This window comes from Pararge aegeria, chromosome 13 (genome assembly GCF_905163445.1).
Source record: "Pararge aegeria chromosome 13, ilParAegt1.1, whole genome shotgun sequence".
Taxonomy (NCBI): Eukaryota; Metazoa; Arthropoda; class Insecta; order Lepidoptera; family Nymphalidae; genus Pararge; species Pararge aegeria.
Window position 1 is genome coordinate 5,352,954 of NC_053192.1, and position 26,384 is coordinate 5,379,337.

Consider the following 26,384-nt stretch of genomic DNA (forward strand, 5'->3'; position numbering starts at 1 on the left):
AACCGGCTTAGTTGAGAGATTGATAATTTCCAAATTGGTTCAGACCTGTTCAAGTAGAAAGCCTCTGCTGCGACTATTCAGCACCTTGCGGGCTGGACACCAATTGGGTAGGCATGAATTTCATAAACTGCTGCCAACTTAGGCTAAGTTTAAAAGTTACCGCATCATCTAATGGTCCCAGTAAAGCAGGCGACAAAGGTCATCTGCTGTCGACTGCAATCTCAAAGGCAGGAGATAAAAATTATATCCCCTGACGGTATATAATGAACGTGTCCACCTGCTAAAGCACGGGAACATGGAAAAGCAGAAATTTAGCCCCGTTTGTTATAACACATATATTATTCGGAAATTAGTTGATAAAGCTGTGGGAGAGCTAGCCGTGGTGGTGGTAAATAATGATGCAATCAAAGATGGTTGCGGGCTAACTCGTTAAGGAGTATGGTAGCTATACTAGATCCACATCCCTAATCGGTTAACACAACGTCGTACCGGAAAGCTAAATCGCTTAGACTTTCGGTACGGTCAGTCTTTAGAAACAAAGTTAAAATAAGGTATGACTTTAGTCACTTTAGTAACATCAGCAAATCTGGTGTAGCCACTTGATCCGCTTGAAACCAGTGGCCTTAATGCAAGTTTAGCTCGCTCGCTAGATTTTGGTTTACGAAATCGAAGAGTCTCTTTCTCATACCAAAATCTGTATCTTCAAAGTAAAAAGGACTTAATGTCGTTTTAGTATCTCAAATTCTGTACTTCTGATTTTTGTTTGACGGTTGCCAAAAGCTAGACTAAACGATTATATGCAAATTTGAGCTTTAAACTAATGTAAGAAAGATTAATTGTACTCCGATGTTCACGTATTTTTAAACGACTCCTCGAGTGCAAGTCAGCAAATCTTATACTAAGGCTACAGTTCGTAAGTATGATCGATTTCTTGAGTCAATTATTCAGTTTAAATCCTGGCCGCTTTGCTATTACATATACGAGTAGCTAAGCGTCCAGGATAGCTTAGCTACACGGATTTAACTCTTTGACCAAAGCGCTCTGAATAGTGACATGATAGGTAGGTTTATCTAGGTCGACCTATAGGTCTAGATAATTGTCCAAGGTAGGAAATAACACCACACCACTAGAGTGGTAATAAGAATGTAATATTTGACATGCCTTTTTTTATGTCCTCTACGAAATGTTTCGATTACTTAACCGCAATAACTGGAACAAAATATTACTTCATTCAAGTACAACTTTTTGCGTAGGTATCGTAAAAACAATGCCAAGGTTTAATCTCTTGGCTATTTTCTCTTATAGGTATGCAAAATGTATATTATGCATATTTATTAAACTGCCTTTTTGATTTAGCGGTCAGTATGCTAGAGTTCTGGGTTCTATTACCGGATAGGGAGAGTATCGAACAGATTCGATATCGAATAGCTATTAGCTACCCAATATTTCTATTAGGAGTTAGGCAATAGGCGTTGTCGACACACACGTATCTCAGAGAACTCTTTGAGTAGTTAGTCCCCAGATTACTATCACTTAAAATGATATCAGCAAAGATCACGCCAAACCGCAACCGGAGTACCAAAGGGGCCCTATGAACAACCACTTTTCCTTGAGAACTGATCTTATGAGATACCGGAACACCCAGCACGCCTCCTCAGCCTTTTAACGCCGTACCCAGTAGTGTACGAACACCTCTCTTACTGTAGAGCGTTTTACACTTACATCCAATCTCAGGGTTGATACTGAGAATTCATTCACAGAAAACCGTTAATACCGGCCATCCCTTGATTCGATCCCAGGACCTCGTGATTCGTAGTAATAGGTCCGTCGTAAATCCGGCAGCCGTAACATGGACTTACGGCTCATCATCATCCGGCCCACTACATGGTACGGGTGCCAAAATGAGAAGTCCATGTAAACCTATCCTACAGAAAGTAGAGTAGGTATGCCAGTGTAGTGTTTGTATCTATTAAATATATACACATACATTGTCTCACGTACCCAAGCAGAGGGGGCAGCTGTCAATAGTTTTTTTTTTTTTACAATACACACATCGCCATCTGGCCCCAAAGTAAGCGTTGCTTGTGTTATGGGTACTAAGATGACTGTTGAATAATTATATGAATAATATACGTAAATACTTATAATATATAAATAAACACCCACTGAAAAACATTCATCGGCCGTCAAGGATTAAATAAAATGTACGTGATTATATATGTGTCTGGCAGGTACCAGCTTTGGTACATTGGATTCGATGGATTGCTGTGCTAGAACACTCATCTGCGGCCTGGCAAGTAAAATTCGCTTACTCCTTGTCGTGCCACCAACTCGTTCCACCAGTAGCTCGAGAAGGAATTGTTGGAGCATCACCACAAGTTTGGCTGTTTGAGATAACATTAACAAAAGAAGTCCCATAGTCCCCGTTATCTATCACGTTTTATCATTTGCTAACTGTTCCCGCAACTCAGCAGTCGTCCGCGATGAAATTTTGATTTGCCCTGTAATTAAAAGAAATTCCGGTATCACCTACTCCTATCTCCTGAAAAGTGGCGGCCCAAGCTCTTTGCTGGAGGAGTAATGGGCCGGTAATGGGTAAATAATAAAGATCAGGAACCTATCCCGTCGGGGTTCAGAAAACGAAACCTTGTGAATAGGAATAAATAAAAATACAATGTAGATCTGTAATAATAATTGTTTTATTAAATTGCGTCCCGCGATACAACCAAAGACGGGCACAATATATCGTGTATTTGGTACGTCACTAACCATCTGTAAGGCATTCCTATTGTTTGTTTAAACTCATACAATGCCACATGTAAATATTTCGTTAAACTAAAATATTTATCGTGATACCCGAACACTTTAAATTCAATACGTAACGAATTTAAAGGCTGATTTACATGTAACTTTATGTACGCCGTGTGGTGATGGCAGATAAGAATACAGTTGTCACCAGCCTTCGGCGTTTGTCTTACGAGGCGACTAGGGAAATATAACGGAGAACTGGCACCAGCAACCTCCATGTTACTATTACCATCTAAAGCAATCACCAACCAGTCTGCCCGGCGTGGTGATTATGGGCAAACCCCTTCCATTGAGAAACAGGCTATTGATGCACTTAACGTTAAGTTACTTGCGAGGATTCTAGAAATCGACTCAAATTTAAATGAGTAAATATTTTGGCTTCTTTTTTCCCTACAGTTCGGTATACACCATATTGTGAGAACTAAAGATTTCATTCGTATTAAGTTATAAAAACGTTTGAGGATTTTGATTTAATTGGAAATAATATTCATGACAGTTAATGATTACGTGTAAATCAGCCTTTAGGGCTCGTACAAATTGGAGAACATGCGAATGTGTTGTTTGTGTAAAACTTAACGTTATTAGGGTGAATTGATGGTACTCGACTATAATTACGTATTTTCAAAAGTCAGATAGTTTTAGCCAATCAAACAGCATTGCGATGGCAATATAATAGCTGTAATTTACTAAAATCGACCCCCCACCTGCACTCGTTCATCCCGAAAGCTGCATGGAACAAGCATGTTCGCTAATGTGTACGGGCATTAAAGCAAATATACGCAAAGTAATACAGCGTGCGGTACGAAAGTTAAAAATCTACAAATTACATCGAACAGACAATTTAACCTGCATTTGCGTTTTTGTTGTATTTCTGTGTTGTGTAAAATAAAAGTGTATATAGCCCGAGCCATGAAAGAATAGATTTATAAAAGGCAGCTGATGTCGTGCTATCTCTGTCACGCATATTTTGGGAATGAAATAACTCGACATTGGCCACTTTTTGTAAATCGGTTCCTTAATTGTACAGGTTATCCCTAGCAAGAACTTCATATCGCAGTCTGAACACGCGAATATAAATAGTTCAAATTTTGATAATTCTTAAACTTATCAATTTATTTAATATAAATTAAGAGTATTCGACGAAATGAAACCAATTCTGTTGCACATAAATCTGGTAAGCTAAACTGGCAGGCCCAAAAATAGTCCTTTCCCGGCAAACATTGAAAAAAGATAAGCACAACTTTTAGAACTGTCAGTTAAGTTCAAAGATTTATGTACCTTTTGGAATATTGACAACAATATTCGTCTTATTACTAAATAATAAGCACCCCGATTCTCTAGTGCATTGAAAACTTACTGTGCAAAATGACGTACATTTTGACATATCATATGAGGCTGTTATTTTTCATGTCAAAACCGTGGTTATCTTTATATATTTTTTTTTTGTGTGCGTACACACGCAATGAACTTCTCCTAAACGGCTAGACCGATTTGAATGATTTTTTTGGTATGCGTTTGGGTGGCACCCTGGATAGTTTAGATTCACAAATCAGCCCGACAGATGGCGCTGGGGTCCGCTAGTTTAAATGTAAAGATTAAAATGTAATAGAGAATCCGGTCTGTATTGTGACAAAATAAAATACTAACGCGTTACCAACTATTTTGGTATATTAAAAAATATGGACATAATCATAATTGACTACAAATACATTCACAAATCGAAATAAATATAAGGTTAAAAATTTCATCAACATATTGGAGTTATTATCATCAAACGGTGATAGCCTAGTCACTTGGCTATCACTAGGTGGCTAGGGCCCTTTCGAGGGTGCGAGTTTGATTCCGTCTAAACACCCCAAGTTATATGCGTTAATAATTAAAGAAATTAAAATATCACTTGCTTTAACGGTAAAGGAAACCCACAGAATTAAGAAAATACAGAAACCGTGTACACGACTTATATTGAAGCATCAAAAACTATTCAACTTTAGTAGTGTTTTACGAACAGGCGTGGGTTAGGTACTTCGTTCCATATATCATTTGACAATAATTATTTTATCTCTAAAGTTCTACACACCATAAAGTGGAGAAAATGGGATATTGTGAGCAAGCAGCATCATTCCACGGGTGTGAAGTGTGACGTGCACTGCATGCAATAATGGCGAACGAGGGTTCTGCACGTTCTTAATTCTGTGAGAAAAACATCTTGAGAAACATTGCATGCTTGAGAGTAACGTAACATAACGTTCTTAAAGGCGTGAAGTCTACCTATTGCACTTGGCCAACGTGGTGACTGCCCTAACCCTTCTCATTCTGAGTGGAGATCCTGTAGAGGGTCACTAATCGGTCGATAAGACTGTTGATGATGAATCAACAACATGTAAACAACAATTTTAGAATATCTCTCACATGCTCGGAAATATCCAAACAATCTGTGTTTAAGATGTATTAAATATACAATGGACAAAACAGGCATCTATAATAACATTTTCAAGTATAAACGCTATGATAAAAGTGCAATGAAACTGGTGGTGTCCATTCGTGACGTAGAGCACATTTCAAAGTAGTTTCTGCTTATTATCACTGAAGCCCACAAAACGTGTTATAGCCTCCCATGAGAGAGGAAACCTGTGCCCATAAGTGGGAAGTTAATACGTTGACGATAATAATACAAATCTTGTGAGCAAAAGCATAGTTTCGTAATTTTCTCTCGTGTTACATTATATACGAGTGAGAACAAAGAAACTCAGTGCTCGTGGTGTAATTTGTAAGTTTTGAACGACCCAGGCTCTGATTCTCTATTCAATTTCTTATGGTGATCACAACTTCTGACGTAATTGACAGTGTGACAGCTGTCATAATATACGTCACAAAAAGGATTACATGCTCATTCAATATATATAGCTATAGAGTAATCTGAGTCCAGGGGGGCTTACTAGCGTCGCTTAAGGCAGGAACATCAAGGTATATAAAATAAATTGACATTTCAAAATAATACTGCTATAAGCGATTGTAGTAACTCACTTAGCCCATTCAACGCTAATATCTATACTATTGCTAAACCTATTTAAATAAACCTTCACTATCTATTTATTTTGAGGCCTCTTTGTTATATTAATTGATTTAGCTATTTTTAATCTTGCCACTATTGGCTATTCCATACAAATTTCCCATCGGACTAATAACTCGCAAATTAATGTATAAACTAAAATTAATAAAAGTAATATTTCTTTGATATTTCACATTAAATAATAGTTAAATATATTTTCATTTAATACATTGAAAAAAGTTACAAGTGTAAGAATAGTAACAGAAAAGAAAGGTTACAATTTTTGGAATCTTGATTGTGATTCGTTTATGATTTCGGTGCAATTAAATTAGAGCAATAATATTAAATAAATAAAGTTTTATATAATAATAGATATATATATAAACTATAGATAGGTAATAAATATATAAACTATAAGGAGTAGTCAAAATTAGTATGGAATTATGATTACAATTTCGATTTAAAAATTCTGTATATGCTGCACCCTTAGTATAAGTTTATATGCAAACTAATCTCACATCCACTCTTGGGTAAATCTGTCATTTTATATGGAATACCAAACGTCTCGTATATAAACTTGGGATGATTATCTCATCCCAAGTTTACATATACACAAGCGCAATAAGCTAATATATACACTACTAATGATATTGTGTAGTAAGCGAAGTGTTGCGCGAGACAATCGCTCTTCAACTTATCTTGTAGAATCGTGTGCCAAGATGTTCGTCCAAACAAAATTATCTTCTGGTCGAGATGCCGTCGAAGGCTCACAATAACACTAAGTAATTAGTTATCCCTACTAAATAATAAAGCTGAATTTTCCGCTTGTTTGTTTGAACGCATTAATCTCAGGAACTGCTGGTAGGCTTAAAAAAATACAATATCACCAATTTTTGCGGAAGGCTATCAACTAATATAACATTTTTAAAAGTGGTTAAATGGAGCATGAAAGTTTTATTTGCTATAACGCGCTAACTCAGGAAATATCAGTCTGATTTAAATAAATATTTAGTCATCAGAGGCGACGGAGTATATTAAATAGCGGAAGAAAGTTCGTATGGGAAACTTGTCAGAAGTATGCGAAACTTTTCAGAAGTATGCGGACGAAGTCGCGGGGGACCGCTAGTAGGTAATATCAGGTAGGTACAAAAGAATCAATCATCGTAATCCGCATTACACTAATTTGTGGATCAATTTAAGAACAAATACCATATAATAAATTATGCAAAGTCAACACGAAAAGGTAGTAATTAGACAATAGGATGAAAATGTGTAACTGATACTTGATTCAGAGAAATGATAAATTGTATTTGCAAGTAAAGTATATTTCTGTATGCATATAGAAGTAACTTAAAAGGAATAGTCAACCCTAGCTAATTGTATCAACATATTACATTTTGTTTTAATAATAATGCCAATTTCCATAGTAACTCGTGACCATATTTGACCTTAAATGTAAAAACAGCTGATATAATAGTTGTCACCGCGTAATTTGCTTAAGAAAATGTTGTACAATTATTGATATCAGCCAAAAGATATGAAACAAAAATTTTTTATGATGACCCCTTTACCAGCTGGCCTTGTATATCTTGAAAAATTCATACAGAATCAGCAATCTTGCCGAATTATTATGTATGAATCCTGCCGGTTCAAACAAGAAGCGGTATCATATCTTTCATCCAAGTAAGGATAAAACGTACATAGCACTGTCCTACAAAGCAAGTGTAGAGCTTCGTATAGTACAAAAATAAAAACATTTCCTCAATGGCGTCAGGCCTCGGCTTAGTTTTCGTCGTAAAGCGGAGTAGCATCGCCGAGAGACATAGAGCGGGGTGACGTGTTCGTGTGGGGGGTCGAACGGACCGAGTGGGAACGAGACGATCGACCGGAACTGTGACCGTGAGGGGTGCTCCTCCCGTCGTGGCGGGGGGTTCGCATGTCGTGTCGGGGGGTCGATCGCATGTCGTGTCGGGGGGTTGACCGCGAGTCCATTCGCGGCGTCCGCGATGAGTCCCTAGGCGTAGACATACCATCACTTCTGGGCGTAGCCGGTGTGTCACGAACGGTTCTATTGTGACGCACCCAATCTTCAGCAGCCTTTTGCCAGTCCGAAGGCTCGGTGTAAACAGGCATTTGGACTACTTGTTTGTGACGAGGCACAGCAGGCGTGAGGAAGTCCGGTTGTCTGGGCGTTGTCGCAAACGGTGTCATGTACGGAGTTTGAGCTGAAGGAGTGTATGGAGTATTGATGTACGCAGGGCCGGGTGTGTGTGCGGGCGTGTGGAACGCAGGTGTGTGCGCCGCCGGCGTATGATACATTGTCGACGTCATCCCACCGTGCGGAGTACGTAACGCGGGAGTCCTTTGAACTGGTGTATTCGAAGGCGGCGGTTCCCGGAAGTGCTCCTTGAACCATTTCAGTAGACCACCTAATGAGTCGAACATTCTTTGCCTAAATTTGTACCCATCTGGAGTCACCGATACGTACTCGTGCGTGCATCTCGATCTAGGTAGATACGATAGGAGGAACCTGCCCGGGTGGTTCTTTGCTGCGGATATGACGTAGTGGATCTTGTTCGCATTCTTCGCTTTCTCCTCTTTGAGTATTTCCTCGGCCTTGTCTCGCATGCCTCCGAGTGGTTTGTAGTATTTGTAGGAGATAAGATCGCGCGCGTGACCCGCCATTGGAGTGACGTGCCGTGCGATGATTTCATCCAGGTCTTCGAACTCTGAGCCTTGTATCCAGAGACTTCGACCTAATAAAATAAAATGGTTTTAACAATTTTTGTTTGTTTTTGTAGCAGTTATTAATCAGCGCTTTTGTTTAGCATAAGTTACGACAGTGACCTTGAAGTATAAGTATAATTTTTAAAATCCCTCGACCGAATCTGTGGCATGATGATGGCATAGCGCATAAATCCGTGGCACTTATATCCAAGTAGAAGCACATTTCCAAAATTGATTAGCCCCCTTATTCTTATAGTCATTGTGATAGCGATGGAGTAGTAACGCTGTGTACGCTACGCTTAATCATTTGAAAAGAACTGTTGGTTGAAGTGTGACAAAACACTCCGAAACTATTATTAAGTCGTATTTGTTAATAACGGGTCAGATGTTTAATAAGATGGTATGGTAGAAAGACAAGGATATAAAATCTTATCAACGTTAGTCTGGACATTCTCTTAGTCAACACAATGCGTAACAAATGAAGCGCTCTTACAAAAATCGCATTGAACTGATGCCACATTGAACGCATAATATAATAGAAGCTATCTACAAACCTAAAGAGAACGCGTTCTCTTTCCCTTCTTCTCGCACGTCAATGTGCTGGCAGATACCATCTGCCACCTTCCACGTCACCGTCAGGTGATCAGAGCCCTGTAATATTTAGGGGTTTTACGTCAAAACAGAAAAAAAAGAGCTAAAAAAAACCATTGAACAGCAGAATTTAAAAAAGCCCATGCAAACCTTCTACTAATTAAAAAAATAATTGACACCATAAAGACCAAGTATTAAGGTCTAAGTTTTCTATTTATGATATTTGAAAGATATCCTATTCTTCAAATTTTCATAAGTACAAAACAAGCCTCATTTATTTAGCGGAAGATTTGTGAATAATAATTGGTAGTACCAAATGTACGCAGTACGACCTTAATATTTATATATATCAATATTTTTTGACCAAATCTTCGTCTAATAAAACTGCCAAAAATGGGCTAATTTAGTCATGTTTGAAAGTTCGTAACAGTATTCTACAGTGAGTGTGACTCCTAGCGGGATGCTTTATCAAAAAAAATAAGTAAAACTGTATGAATGAATTAATAAAGAGGTGCATTTTTGGGCGCAAACACAAAAGAGCTGCGCGACATAGAATCTTAAAATCTACGAACTTCATAATGAAGATGTTTTAATTCACGTATACGAGTCTAGATGAGAGGATGTCTGGATATCATAAGAGTTTGTGTATTAATCTTGTATGACTTGCATTAATGACAAACCGTGTATCTTCAAAGCTATTTATTCAAAAAGGATTGAATGAAACGAAAAACATAAACTCAACCAACCTTACTACTAGGCCTTATGATAACTTCTCCTTGTGCCATGTTTTCCATAAACTTCTCAGCCTCTGCAAAGCTAATATTGTGGAAAGCGGGGTGCACAATAACTCGCTTAACGTATTGCAAGCGTTCTTTAGTTTGTTTGGCTTCTGTGTCTTTACGTACATCTTTATCTTCTGCTTCCTGATCGTAGTATGGGTCTTTAGGAGGTCTAAAAGTACAAAGTCAAATGATTTAGGGTTCTAGCATTATAGCGCGTAGAAAATAATAAAGGCCTCTTAAATAATTAGCCTGCAACAATCATACAACATGTAAATGAAAACCGAAATAATACTTCACAGGCTTTAGAGGTATATTATGTACTGTTTCTGAGGCTTATCTGTAAAACCGAAAATCTAACAGTTTTTGAGTAAATCACTGCTATAGTTTTTACTGCAAGAAATCAGATACATTTTGACGAACTCCCTGGGGCAGAGGTGAGCGCTGTAAATTGATTGCCAGCAGAGGCAATTAGGGAATTTATAACTTCTGAATTTTCTCTGATCTGGTTTGGTGGGCGGCTTTGGCCGTGGCTAGTAACCACCCTACCGACAAAGAAGTGCCGCTAAGCGATTAAGTGTTCCTGTGCGATATCGCGTAGAAACCTATTGGGTATCGCTACCGTACTCCCTAACTTAGATTGCATCAACACACTGCATTAACACACTAGGTGAGATTGCAGTCAAGGGGTAACTTTTAGAAGAATAAAATAATACATCAATAACATCCCATACAAAAGTAAAATCATGTGACTCCTGTGGCTTTATTAGGTACGCGTCGCCTTACGTAGGTACTTTGCGCGTGTCGGTCTTTTATCTTCAATAGGGTCATAAGTAAACGATTAGAATGTTTTGAATTCGTTGAAATAAAAATATACTCCTTTTGATTTAATATTTTTACAGGGTGATCCTTTTGAAATATACTTATGTATCATTCAATATTTTTTCGTTATCTGTTACACGTTATATAAAATTCACCAGATATCGTCAAAATGAGAACCACGTAGAATGATAAAGGTTTCACACATCTGGCTGTCTTGGCCTTGATGCAAGACATACATTTAGTATGTCTTGTATCTATAACTGAAACATCAGAAGTGGGATCACGGTGGGCAATACAACGGATGAATATTGTAAGAATATTGTAATATTTTAGGATATTCTTGATATAAAAGATTGATAACTAAAATTATACTAAAAAACAAATTATCCTTACCTCCACTCATTGTTTTTGTCCAACAAATCGGAAGATTTCGAGGAACAGTCTACAGAGAATCGTTCAACGTCTATCTTTAAAATCCTACAGTGTATTGTTTGGCCTATCCGGACTCTTTCCGTAGGGTCCGTAACATGTCTATCCGAGAGATTTTTTATATGAATATAGCCGGACAGGCCGTTGTCTAGTCGTATCCGAACCCCTGTCGCTTGTCCAGGACACGAACCCGCGTCGAAGTGATTCCATACCTAAAAAAGTGCCAACCATTAGAACTTTTATCGCTAGTTAGTTCAGTAAGTTGTTTGCTCGATTTAAAGACCGAGTGGAAGCGCGCTAATTCATCTATTTATAATCTACCCGATTCTCAAATTATTTAACGTGAGGGTAACTAACTCATTTAATTCTAAATCAGTTAATTAAATTTAATTGATCAGATACTTAATCACAGTTCAAAGACATACTTTTAAAAGAAAGGACGGCTAGTCCGAACTATTAACTAATTTTTGGGAGTCGATTATTTTGTTACCTAAGTTTAATCGAGCCATTTGGATCACTCCGAATTTGTAATGTACTAAAGTTTCGATAAGGCAGATTATCATATAACAGATGAGACGATTTGAATTGAATTACCTCTGAAAGCTCAGGAAAGTCATTTTTTCGGCAAAATGGACACTCCCAGAGACCTGTTTCAGCATTTCTCACAGGATTCGCCTGGTCTAATTTCTCCCTCTCTGGTCTCCTATGAGTGATGCCAATTACTGTAGCCAAAACCATTTTGCCTACGTGGAAACTTTCTGGAGACTCTTTTGTTAAAATGTCGAACATTTCTTCAGCGGTTGGCGATCGATAAGCAACACGAAGGTCTTTATACCTAGAATTTAATTCTGCTCGTATATCGTACAAAGTTATGCTCTTATTGCCGAAGCCTTGTCTCTCTAACTCTTCAGCGAAAGCATCAAGATCCAAGTCCTTGAGTCTCTCAGGTGCCTCGAGGATCTCTTCTAAAGCTCCCGCGGGATTTGCGTCCTCGTCCTCATATTCCAAAGCGTCAACTGCCATTTTTCGCGCCCACTCGTACGTTTCCGGATGGACTCGGGATCCATCTAGAACTTCAATATAAGCCTCAGTACTATCCCCTAAACTGCTTGTATCTATTCTAATAAACCCAGAACAGTTAATGAAGACCTTCGGTCCCATATGACAAACTGTTACTAATTGTGTTCTATTTTCTAATTTCTGATTTGTTTGTTTGAAAAGTTTTATAAGCGCTTGGGCTTTTCTCGGACCTAAGCCACATACAAACTGTAATAATTCTGTCCCTCGACCTGTTAAGACTGCTTCGTTAACGTCAACCCCTACTTCGTTAACGCGATTTACAAATTCCAATTCAATGCCTTCAAGTAAATCTTCTTTAGCTATATGATCTTGTAACGGATGATATCTGAGGCACAATATTTCTTCGTCTGGTCCACATAATTGAGAAATCTCCATAAGTGGGTCTTGAAGTAGGCGACCTTGGCATATCGCCTGTCGCAGTGTATCTGGATATTCTCTGAAGTCATTCTGTAACAAAGCGTCAAGATGTGAACCGAGCAGCCTAACAAGATTATGAGGGCTATGATGGGGTGAGATGACACAAATTCTATCATGGATTGATGGAATTGTATGACGCAAGGACAAAATGTTTCAAACCTGAATACGATAGAATGAATGGGTGCAATTTCAGATAACATCAATTTAATGCCCGTTTGGAGCATTAAATACCGTCAGCTTCAAAATCATGCTACGAGGAAGATATGCAAATCAAATTATAAACCCTAACTGTAAGGAATTAGTTGGATTAAACATATATTTTAGTTGTCACCACATTCACCATATACAAACTTACCTTGCCTCTAATGCTGTTGCTATAAATCTTGCTAATAGTATCATCTGCTATTTCCACAGGGATCCGCGGGAACTGTTCGTCTTCGACCAATTGCTGCACGCATTCTGCCACGTCTGCCTTGACGCTCAACGCCTCTCGCGATTCACCACTTATTACAATCACATGTGGTTTCTTTCGCATAATAAAACTGAAAAAAAATACTATACTATGAGCATACCCACTACACTTCAAAATCCTACCATATACAATCAAGTAGTCATTACTCCTTCCGACTTACGAAGTGTAAGAGGTAATGCCAGACTAGGTATATTTTGTAACCTCATTGAATACACGCCGACACAAATGAAAGGGACGATTTTATACAACAGGCCAATATAGCCGTTATACCACAGACTTTTATTATTTTTTATTTTTTAATCGCTAGATTATTCGAATTTTGAAAGTAGGTAGAAATACTTACCGACGTAGTGCGGTCATGTCTTCTTCCTTGCTGCGTCGCTCGAGCGCGTCCCACGCGTTGCGTCGGTACATTATGTGCGGCAGTCGCAAGTGGTCCACAACTTCACCTGCCGCTGCAATAACGCACGCGAACGAACTATGCGTACGATCCGGTACGTACGCGATCGATAGCACGCGGAGACCTGTATTAATAATTTGCACAAAATTAAACGGTATAATAAACAATAAACATTGTTGTAAAAGTCTGCCTTTTTGAAAAACTAGCTTAAGTGTCGAAGAAAACTAGGAAGCAAATTGTTTTCGGTCTACAAAATCGTGCCAGTGTACCTTAAACTTAATGGGTTAGTAAATTATGAATATTAATTTATTGGAACTTACCATTAGTCGTGTCCCATTCATCGTCATCATCGTCCGATACCCTAGACTCGTAGGGTGACACCTTTAACCAGTCGTATAGGCGTCGACGGCAGCATCTACATACAAAAACTACTGCTTAGCGAACGTTAAAAAGGTATTTTTAACATAACCAAACTGTGAAAACAATACGCACTTCAAAATTTTGATTTTATTTATTGTTACTCTTATTATGTTGAAAGTGGAAAAATATGAAAAGTGGACAGTCCTGAAGGCAGATTCGGCAGAGGAGAAGAGAAGAAGGCAGGGAACGAGGCTTGCTTGCCTTCTTGGTATTGAATTGAACTAAGGTAAATTTTAACTTTACAGTCTTATAGTTTCTACATAAACAGATGTGCCATATGTATAGTTGGACATACTTTATTACACTTAAAAGAAATTTAAAGATTGTGTACTTAATAAGACAAGTTAGAATAAATCTATACTAATATTTTAAGGAGGTAACGTTTGTGAGTTTGTGAGGTTGTGAGTTTGTTGGTTGTGAGTTTGTGATATTGTAAGGAGTAATCACTGGATCTACGGAACCGATTTTCATAATTATTTCACGAGAAAGCTACATTATTGTGGAGTGTTGTTGTAACCTGGTAAAATAGCCAAATTGACATGAGATTATATGCGCACATATTTAGTAAAAATATAACCCTTATATTCCTTTTGAGAGTACAGAATAAATCATAGTACTCAGTATTAACCAAACCACAATCATAATTTGAACACAAGTAAAAATGTAAAACACCCAACAAAGTGGGCACGGGACAGCTATAATATTATAAAGCTTTTGAATTTGTTTGGTTATCCAAAAGCGCTAATCTCAGGAACTGAGGTTTCGAATTGTTTTTTTTTTTGTGTTGGTAATATCGGCTACGTAACATCACACTAAGACCAATAGCAACCTCCACCACGATCCTCAATGACGGAATTAAGTCCGAATTGTTTCTTTAAAGTTCTAAAAACAGTCCGCGACAATATACGACTATTTTTTAATGTTGACTCATACGCGAACGAAGACGCGAGGGTCCGCTAGTAGTGTATATAAATATTGGATAGCATTTCTCTTCTCAAGGTCAACTGTCATCATCTTACTTGAGAACATATTCCTTTGCCTCTTGCAGCAGAACAGCTTGCAGTTCCCGCCTGAGTTCGGGCATTACAATCTTCGTGAGTGCCAGTGTCACCGCTTCAGCTCTTAGTTCGTTCCACGCTTGGACCGTGGCCGCAAATTCATCCTGTGACAGGAAAATGAGATATTAATTCGACTGTACCATCATTGGAACTTATTTACTTGAGATAGGCACTGTTTTTCCCGCCTGTATACATCTCCGTCTCTTTCTAACCACACCACCAACGTAAGTGGACAGTGTTTCGCTGAAGCGAAAAAAGCATTTACAAGTGCTACCTTGAAATTTGGTTGCTTCCCTAAAAATCTTAAATACCAAGAAAATACATTCAAAATTCAACAGTAAATTAGTTTACCTTTTGGTACAATTGCTTCAACTCTTCTAGATAATTCGAACTCGTGTTCCCCTCGATCTGTTCACTGATGGTGATCTCCAGTAACTTGTCTTCAGCCGTTATAGCCAACTTGAGGAACTGGTCACCCGTCAAATCGCGAACAGGTTTTTTCTTTAGATATTTCATGCTGCAAAAAAGGTTTATTATTAAACAGGTGTGTACCGCGGTGTCCCCATCATGGGTCCGCAGAATAATTCTATATTGCCTTCCTAAATAAATGTGTGCGAATGATGTATTCGCGCACTTCTTTTTTTTTTATAATAGATGCTTTAATTCCTCACCAACTGTTAGATGTTATCTTACCCTTAACATGAACCCTTAAATCACGTCAACATTGGAAATCGCAAATGAACTCATTAAATTTTTATTTTTTGTCAGAAATAAGTACATACTTTTCATTCCCTTTCATAGATGACGATAAATTCTGTCAGAAATACATGAAGCAACCAAAATCAGTTAACAGGTTTTTAGAGCGGTTTTTGTGTAAACATTGATTGGGTTGATTGACCGCTCGATTTCGATATGCATTTGATTACCTAAAACACGAGTGGCTCTCGTCAATCTCCTTCAAACCGCGGGCCGTGGGTCGTACAGAGACAGTGGCCCGCTCTCTGAGGGCGTCTCGCAGTGTGGCCCGCAATAACGGCTCCCTGGCTATTTGCACTCCGCACATGTACACCGCGCGGCGCAGAACCTCCGTCGCTGAGCCGCCTGCTGTTGTCTATAACCCAAAAAATAATAAAAACACATAACCTTGTACTGGAATAGCACGCTTGAAATCTTGAAATAGTTTTCAAGTATCTAAACGCGAATACCGTCGAAGTGAAATGAGCCTGATGTATAGGTTTCCGACGCAAAATTCTGAAATGCAGACTTTATTTTACCAACATGCAACTAAGATCGCGGGTTTCAGAAGTTTGGACGAATATGAGCTTTAAATCAATGATGAAACGTTCAATTTTCCTGTGGCACTACAGTGGTTTTTCGATAAGACGGTTATGAGCAGAAATTGTACGCTCATAATAGTAATCGAAATTCTAAGGGTGATACTAACATAATTTTACCTCATAAGCACATTATCACATACAAGAACCTACTCACATAAGCCTCAGCAGCTTCTAAGGGTGGTTCAGGAGGCTGTTCCACTTCATGCCTCTGGTAGTTGTCCCGTACGTTCTCTGCGAATTGTTCTGGACTCAACCCGAACTGCTTCACGAGGGGAACTGGGGACAAACAAATCATATTTTAAAAACAAACAAATCACGATGCAACCTCAACCTCACACCAACTATACGATTCCATTTTTAAAAAAGCTGGTAGTTCATGTACCTAATTGCATTCATATTTATCACAATAATATTAGTATTTAAAAAATATGGACCTACAAATTTCATCTCAGGAGCAAATTATATGTCATTGTAACAACTTAAAATTTTGCCTGGCAGAGATCGCTTCTAAGCCATAAGGCCGCCTTTTGTATTCTACTCGACTTTTTGTTTCTCTCTATTCGTCCTTTATTTTCCTAACTGTGTAGTGGTGTACAAATTAAGAGTTTCAATAAATTAATAAATAAAATAAAAAATAGAATCCGTTCGAATGCTTCGTTTGAATAGTATATTCGTGAACAGATGAAGTAACCACGGGAGTAACACCATGCTTGAGATCCTCTCCATTTGTGACAGGATCTCAGTTCACTCTCACTCTCTCCTCTCCTCTTCTTGTTTAATAGCAATTGAACTCACCAATACCAGCTTTCCTGCACAACTCATAAGGCCCAGAGCGCACTGCACTCTTAACTTCAGTGGTTTCTTCCTCATCAGGCTGTGCGGCTACCACGGCAGCCACAGCCTCCTCGGGATCTTCTCCATTTTTCTCAGCTTCTTCTCTAGCTAATCTCCTGTGATACAGTGATTATGTTTATGATATGATTGATTATCACTTCTACTTTAATATTATTAACTGTGAACTGCATTCTTAAGGGAAGTTAGCATTAACATGCACTTAGTTTAAAAGTTAACGAGAATTAACTTGTATCCAATCATAACTCAATACTAATATGTATGAAATGTTCCTCACTTTTTCTCTTCAAACTCCTTTTTCCTCTCCTTGGCCCGTTGTACTTTTTGCATCTCAGGCAAATCATTTGAATAGTAAAGGAGAAAATGTGTGTGTACGTCACGCAGCTCTTCTGATGTTTGTACGTTCTTCATTCTGTACAGAAATATTGCGAAATTAATTTAAATTTATGATTATCATTTAGTCGAAATCGTTAGGATTTCACATATCTCAAGCTATATAATTAGTATGCGTATAATTTTTTTTTGAGGGGGCAAATACAAACAACATAAGGTAAAGTTCACCTGTCTATATCTTCGTCCCGGATGAGTCTCATGTTCTCCGGTATGGGCGCATCAGGGTCGGCCATCAATTTGTCAAGTTGGTAGTTCCGCATATTCTCCACCAATCGCAGCAGGTTTTCCTTGCGCTGCTTCAGTTGGCACCACTGAACAATTCGGGTGTCGTATTAGTTAAAAAAAAATAGCGAGTCATCACTTCCGACTTAGCCTTAGTATGTGTTTTACAAATATTTTTGCAAATAAATGAGCTATTCAATTTATTCAACAGATAATTTTAAATTATAACGAACAATATAGTTTTTACGTAACAGAATAAATTGTATACAAGGGCGTAACACAATTTACAAGTCAAAGATAAAATGGGTTTTTATGACAGTTACAAAATCTGCTTTTCACTTCAAATGCGACGAAATTTGTTCGAAATAAAGTTGAAGGCCGGGTCAGAGGAAAAGTTAATATTTACCAAAACTATAAAATGGGTTTAATGACCGAGTTTAGCACTGCTTCTTATTTAGATTGCGAAGAAATAAAATAATCATCATACTAGTACAATACAATGTTTGATTATATTTATAATATTAAATACTTACTAGTCGAAGGATTAAAAAGTCACGTTGTATCAACATACATTTCAGCACTATTGGGCAAAATACTGATGAAACTTGTAAATAAACAACTTAAAAAGTGGCTACTAACTGAAATACCTTGGCATCATACTTGTACACTTTCCACAGGTCGTTGATACTGAGCTCCGGCTGGACGTACTCCTTGCGGTAGAATGCGATGAATGGAACCTCCAACGTCTGGTTCCGCATGAAGTCTAGAGCTTGGCGGATTTTGATAACAGTGCTGCCACCCCTGTGTGTAAATAAAATAAAATGTATGGCCAATTATAAGCGTTTTTAAATGTTGGTAAGTTGTTACTGTTATGTTTCTTGAAGGCTAACAGTGGCGTGCATAAAAGGTATGCACCAAGCGGGCAGATAATGTAAATTGAAAAAACACAAGAGTTATAAAAAATTTAAGTATAGGCATTGTAAGAGTTATAAAAAGCCTATACTTAAGTTTTTATAAATCGTACTAGAGATTTTCTTCATTTTATATCATCTGCATACCCTGCGCATGCCCTCTGTGCACGCCACTGTATAGTTTAAAATAAAACCTACAAAAGTTTTGTGCATAGAAATGGTTATAAAAATGTGTATAGAAAATTTTTAACAATCCATAGTCTATGCCTTTTTGTTTTTTATTTGAAGTTATCATGTGTGGTATCCTAATTGATTTTGTCAACAGCGTATAACATTCCACGTCTGGACTAATGGCCTCTCTCAACGGTAGGGTTTGCCCATAATCATCACGCTGAGCAGACAGGTTGGTGATCTCAGTAGCACAGATAATGCTGCTTCCGGTTCTAAATTTTATTGACTTGGTCACTCTATACGACACCCACGGGAAGATGAGTGGTGGCGACAACTGTGTTCTGTTATGTCGTCACCAAACAGCACATTGAATTGATTTTACAATGACGTAACTACGCCATATTACTCTCAGATTCAACCAAAATCAAACCGTTTAGCTATATGCAATATTACTCAATAGCTTACCGTCTTGATCTGTCTCTAGCGTCCTGGGCATCGGCCTTTGACACTGGAGGTTTGAGGAAGGCCTGCTTGTAAATCCACTCCGCCTCATCTTCGAGTTCAGAACTTCCCTCTTCCACCGGAGTGATCGGCACTTCGCGTATTTGCATACGTTCCGGCACGTCCGTTTTACGTATCTAAAAAATCCAAGTGGAACATTCTGAGATATCGAATTCTTAAAGCTAAAACAACTGAACTTATTTACATTTTATTAGTTTTATGGTTGCTGTTTACTAGTATGTAGTTATACTTTTTTACGCTTTGACTTATATATAAAGACTCGTGTTTTACCTTCCTCGAAAATGAAACAGTACTTGATAAAAAAATCTTATTTAATCTATAAAAAACCAAAAAATAAAAACTTGAAAAAAAATAAGTACAGATATAAAAAATGAAACGTCGAATTAGAGTTACCGACAAATAAAATTTATTCCAAAGGAAGCTTTATTTTTATACCAATAAAACCTAATTGATTAATCGGATACGCTAATTTTTTGTTTTTATTTAGCTTTTATTTTCTCTTTTTTTTATTGTTTAAGATAAGCTTTACAATCACGATAAACGTATATTGTGCATTGTATTGTACATTACACAATTTACTATAATCATAAATTGATGATGTGCTTACCTCATTATCCAAATCAGTGAAATGGCTCCTCTTTAACTCACTTGGCTCATATATCTCAAATATAGACTTCTTGCTAGGCCGCTTAGGTTTGCCCTTTTTAGTTCTTCTTCTTTCACCTTAGACAAAAAGAGAAAGATAATAGTTTAGGATGAAATTGAAAAAAAATCAAAATTTCTTTATTCATGTAGCCCTATCACAGGCACTTATGAAGCGTTCATACATATATGTTTACGTAATTTCAAGGGATGGTGATAACTTCGTTCGACAACTTAAACCTAAAGCTACGAGGGTTCCAAACGCGCCCTGGTCTAAGAGCCCACAACAAACTTAACCAAGTAATTTTTTTTTGTTACCACCATCTCACATTGAATTTATATTAGGCTATGAAGCTAGAGCAATTTAGACCCAAGCTTTTTTATCGTTTAAGTAATCCTTAATATTATAATAGGATTTTTCTGTAAGCTTACGTTTTATATAAACTTTGAACATATTGAGAGACATCTCAAAGATTTCATTTGGAAATAATAGATGTTCCATTCTAACGATCAACAATTGGTTCTAATGATCAAAACTCTTTAAAACATTCTTTTAAATCATCATCACAATCTCGTCAACTGAACTGATTGACTTCTGCAGCTGGACATAGGACTCTTGATCTCCTCATTTCTCAATTAATCACAAAGAGGTCCCCTCGGAGGATGGAGGAGCTACCTATACTCCCAGTATAGCTAGCTCCTCCGTCCGCTGATTAACTGAGCCTTCTGATGAGAACCATAACAAGCGACCACGCTTCAGAACCATAAGTCATCACTGGCAACACGCACTGTTCGAAGACTTTAGTCTTCAGGTACTGTGGGATTTTCGTCGAAAAGATGTCACGGAGTTTCCCGAACGCTGCCCATCCGAGTAACATTCGGCAGTGTACTTCTTTCTCAAAATCCAACCTACCTAACTGAATCATGTCCTAGGTGTATGTACTTGTTTACAATTACCTGTAGAACCTGTCTCGGAGTCATCCAGCGGGCGTCGGAGAGAGAAATGAGGAGATCCGTAGAAGGACCAGAGTTACCAGCGAGTCGCAAAGCTGAAGTGGAAATGTTCGGGGCCAAATTCTATGTAAACATTAACAACATTATATAACTTACCATCCTCATCTTCATCCTCAATATATTCATCGAGGTCTTCATCTTCTTCATCCTCATAATCTTCTTCTCCGTACTTATCAAACTCGTCATAATCGAAGTCCACGCCGAAAATGTCTTGGCCCTCTTGCAGTGTACTGCAATAATATTAAACATTATTTACAACTGCACTTTTAGCAGAGATAAGCAACTCTGGAAGAGCCCAGACATGTCAATGTTATTCTTGATAACCAAACTAATTAAACTTTTAAGGCAACTGATAATTGTTAATCCTACTTCCTATTAATGTTACAGATGCGCAAGTTTGTGGACGGAAGAATAGATGGATGTATGTTTGTTACTCTTTCACGCAAAAACTTCTAAACTAATTGAATTGAATTTTGGAATGGAGATAGATTATACCGTGAATTAACATATAGGCTGCTTTTTATTCCGTGAAAACGTACGGTTCCCGCAGGATTCATGAAAAACTAAAAAACCGAGAATGATGCAGGAGGCAATCGCTGGTAATAAAATAATTTTCCTATTTTTTTCTTTCATGTGGAACATCTGTTGACGCGCCTGAACTCATATAAAACCCTTTCGCATTCCACCGTTGTAATTTCATTCTACATTGGTTATCAAAATATGTCTTAATCGTGTTCAAGTTATCAGACTTAATATATAAACGCACGCATCAGTGAATATATGCTTCCGTTTCTTTTTCCTCTCGGCTATTGGTCTACCGTCATCATCAACTATGAAGTCATCAGCATCGGACTCCATATCCTCATTAACATCGTCATATTCTTCTCGTGGTATGGCTGGTTCTGAACGATTTTCATCCTCCTGAAACAAAAAGTATTCACATGAAACAGGTATTCAAACAATATATTGTTAATAAAAACAGTCTTTGCATACATGAGTAGCATTTCTTATTATTTATGTTGCTGCTCTATACCAAAAACTGCAAAAAATATCCTTTTGAGAAATCTGATGCGTGCGATGCGTGAACGGTAAACGTTACGCCAAACGACGGAAGTATGCAGAGAGTATATCGGAATTATCGGAATTGTTGTTTCTTTAAAGTTCTACAAAACAGTCCGCGACAACATACGACTATTTTTTGAAGTCGCCTCATTCGCGGACGAGGTCCGCGGGTCCGCTAGTATTTAATATAATAAAATTGTATAAATATTTTTAACTGCTGCAGAACTAAGTCTGTTCTTTAAATTTATCATAGTGGGCCCCATATTAATTTAGCATCTAACGTTATTCCTAAAAAGAGTGTTGTATTCACCAGATCCAATTCCTCATTATTAAATTGTACAATGGTTTTACTTGTATGACATTTGGTAACATGAATTCTATTGAATCTCTTGAATTTTTCCACTAAGAGCTAAGTTATTAGCCTCAAACCTCTAGTAAAATACTAGACATAGGTTTACATATTCAAGATTTGTTTTACAAATTCATTTTATCATATGCCCACCTAATGTATGACAACAGTACAGTGTTTTGGTTTCACATTTATCTACATTTATATAAAGTTTTAATTTTAGAATACGAGAATAATGGGTATGCACCCCATAGGTTTTTTATATCTTCTTGCATGCTAAAGTACTAAACTAATTTTGTTGGCACAGGTCCAATTCAAAATACTTACATCATCAGAGCCACCCACAAAAAGTTTCTCAGCAATGACCTCTCTCTCCAACTCTGGATCATCTTGTCCCTCATTATCACTATCATCATCCTCTAAACGCCTCAGTCTCTTAAACTTATTCTGCAAAAATAGCATACAAAAAGCACAGTAGTACAAAGGTGTTACGTAGAAGCACAATACATTGTAGCCGGTCAATGTGACACCAGGGACCAGGCAAACCTGAGCCATAAGCAGAAGAAGAAGGTGTAACATATTACTATTAACTGCATTATAATCTAATTTTAGGTAACTGACTCTATCACAACACAAAGGCTGTATATTGGCTGATGGTATAAAGATCATAAATCTGAATTTTGGGAGCATAAAATCAATAAGCAAAAGATATAGCATAGAATCACTAGATAAAGCTGTAGTAATGCAGTTTACAAATTAATTATTTAACTCCAACAATCAATACAATTTTATATATATATTTTTCTATGATATAAAAAAATTACTGTTCAAATTTATGGGATCCTAGGCAAAGCCTTTTGAAATATTGTTTCGCAAACATATTAAGACCTATAAAGGGTTTATATGTGGGTACATTAGGGGTAGGGCTGCCAACTGCCAACTGCCAGGGTATAGCAGTTATAAGCCATCTTAGACTGAATCATAACTTTCCATCATGTGAGATTACAGTCTTGTTTGCTCGTGGAGTAAAAACTTACCCTAGCAACTTTAACTCCCAAATTCTCCTCAATCAAGTCATAATCTTCATCCTCGAGTCTGTCATCAAGTTCATCATCACTTTTCTTTCTTTTCTTTGGACCTGCACTAGCATCAGAGTCCTCCCCATCACTACCTGACTCTTCTATAGGAGCATCATCTATTAAATCTTTTAGCTCTTCACGTAAACGTTCTTCATCATCTAAAACATATCAAGCTTTGATTAGATCTTATGACACACTTTAAAAAAATATATATAAAGCTGGAGAATTTGTATGTTTGAATAGCTAATCTAAGGAACTGGTAAATTAAGATTTCTTCTTTTAAATTGTTAGTGGTTTAAAGACAGATAAGAAAATATGTTTTCCATTTGGTGGCGGGGGTAATGTAGTATCTCCAATAAGAGAATGCTGCAGAACAGAGATTTGGTTGGGTTTAACTTTGGTTTTCTTTAATTTTATAATTGCATAATGCAGGAACATGACAATCTATATGAATTGATTGTGAATCTTGGTACTGTCACATTGAGAATATTGAAATAGTAGTTAAAGACTAAATATGATGATTCAGTCATTAAAATTGTGGAATAGTGCAACTGGAAGGCATTGGGATTGGGTGGGATTACCACCAAATTCAACATTTATTTCTTTGAAGTTGCCTTTATAACTCTAACTCAATAATCTTCCTACACTGGACACTTGCCTACTCTGCCATAGGAGAAAACTCTTGTTATCTTGGAGCACACCCACCACAGATCACTTAATGATGGGCAATGGAGCGTATGAACACACATATAATAGGTTGTTAATTCGAAAAATTCGTAACATTATGAATAACTTTGGCCAGTTAACTTAGAATGACATAAATAAAGAAAATTATGACTAATGAATCAAATTAAGCTATAAAGTCAATGATGTTGGTAGGAAAACGGATCGCTTCAAGGTTTCGGACGAGATTTTTCAGTTAAGCGATTTAATGGAACATATACCTTCTTCTTCTTCATCTTCGTCCTCGCTTTGTACGGCGGCTTTTCGTTTAGGCTTCTTGCGTTCAGCTGGCTGTTCGTCCTCAGAGTCTACCTAGAGATGCAAATAAGGCGACCGTAGTTAAAATAAAAAGCACTATAACCACTATGTGTCGTCGTAATCAAACTCGAAACACAAGCATTGTTTGCCATCATACTAACCTCGCTTTCTTCAGCTTCGGATTCCAAGAAATCAGCCATTTTCACTTATATGCTAAGGGAGATTGTTTTCTGAATTAAATTATTAAATTAAAACGAGTGATAATACTACCAAACCTAAACTAAAAAAGAAAGCCTGCGAAAAGAATTAGAAATCACTAAAAGTCGTTCACCATAGACTAAATATAAATCAGAGATCTGTCTGTGCCACAGAATATACATGTCATTAATGTTTCCCTCAATTATCTATGGTTAATAAGAAGATTGTTTGTCGGTCGATCAAATGGGCACTTTTCACTAAAACAGGACCTAGCACTTTCGACCAACTTACACAATCGTAAAATCTCATATTTCCATTGCGTCAAAAGATTTATTGTTTATTTGTACCGACTAGGTAACTACTGGTCCAATTTGGTAACGGTGTGCGCTGAGAAAATTAATAAAGATATAAAAGAATTGTGTACCACACTAGGTGTTGCCTACGACATCGTTTCCGTGTTTTTATTTTTTAAATCCAATGAGAAACGTTAGTGTTATCGGAATAAATATTATTCATGATATAACATTACGTTACGAACTTCATTTAACGTGGGATTTAGCCCGCATCTGCATAGGGCATGAAAGTGTGCAGCTGTAAAAAGGTAGAGTGCGCTACTTTGCTTGCTCACCAACTTGCGTTTGTACTACATGTGAAAATATCTAGAAGAGTAATAGGGAGTCGCGTATTTTTTTTTCTACACTTTGTCTACTTTAGGATGATACTTTGGGAAGCTGCACGCCCATAAAGTTTTGAGGTAATGTCGTACTTCATTGATGGTACCGCTCAGTTAGTAAATGCCACACATAAAGAACAACTATACGATAAGACTGTCGAAATGGGTTTTGAAATAAATTAAATCGAACATTCAATCTACACATATATATAAAAAGTTTTATTATAACGCATTATCTACTTATCTCATTATCGGACAACCAAGTCGCACCAAAAAATTTACTCTCATAATTTTTTCCTAACTCTTTTTTCCTAAATGTAGTCTGTGATTATTCTCTTTACCATCCAACTTTGTTTATCATACCTAGTTCTTTTTTTTTTTTTTTTTTTTTTCCTTTTCTGTGGTTATTTGCTTACTGCCAGTGCACAGTGCCAGTGTCACTTTTGATTATGGTCATCTCAGACCAGTAAATAAATAGTGGGTTCTGGGGCGGGAAACTTCGTACATGGCGGACGCGGTTTTTTCAAATTTTTCTTTGATTTTATTGTAAACTCGTCTTGAAAAGGATTTGGTGTTGTTTATATTGAACTGTAACTTGGCCTGTCAATTTGTGCACACGTGTTAGTGAGATTCCGGTGTAATTTCGGTGTTTTATGTGAATTTACACAGCAGCAGAAATAGTTGTCATTGGTGATATTCGTATAAATCTAACCGTATTTAGTGTTGGTTAAATATTTATTATGTGTCTGTAGTTATAGTGTTTCCAGTAAAATGGATCTAGATACACCTCCTGAGCCGCCCGACCCGGGGGCATCAGCCTCGTCTCGCAAGCGACAAGGAGAGGATACCAACGTATATACGGCCAAAAAAACTATAACTGATCCTACTCAGGTAAACCCATCCGTTCAAAGCCTTTACATACATCC

The 26,384-nt window shown here is 37.4% G+C and overlaps 1 protein-coding gene across 1 annotated transcript; it reads right to left on the minus strand.

The window, feature by feature from the left end:
• Window positions 1-2,677: 2,677 nt before the first annotated feature.
• LOC120628964 (transcription elongation factor SPT6) lies at window positions 2,678-25,046 on the minus strand. The gene is made up of 24 exons (XM_039897669.1): window positions 24,749-25,046; window positions 24,551-24,641; window positions 23,565-23,764; window positions 22,855-22,974; window positions 21,883-22,037; window positions 21,213-21,346; window positions 20,068-20,183; window positions 19,404-19,576; window positions 18,504-18,657; window positions 17,803-17,945; window positions 17,519-17,653; window positions 17,185-17,339; window positions 16,544-16,665; window positions 15,979-16,163; window positions 15,404-15,569; window positions 15,014-15,156; window positions 13,895-13,989; window positions 13,518-13,698; window positions 13,058-13,244; window positions 11,800-12,732; window positions 11,170-11,417; window positions 9,922-10,126; window positions 9,139-9,235; window positions 2,678-8,613 (listed from the first exon to the last, which is right to left on the minus strand). The coding sequence occupies exons 1-24, from the start codon at window positions 24,785-24,787 to the stop codon at window positions 7,640-7,642; spliced, it is 5,151 nt and encodes a 1,716-aa protein (XP_039753603.1). The 5' UTR covers window positions 24,788-25,046; the 3' UTR covers window positions 2,678-7,639.
• Window positions 25,047-26,384: the final 1,338 nt, after the last annotated feature.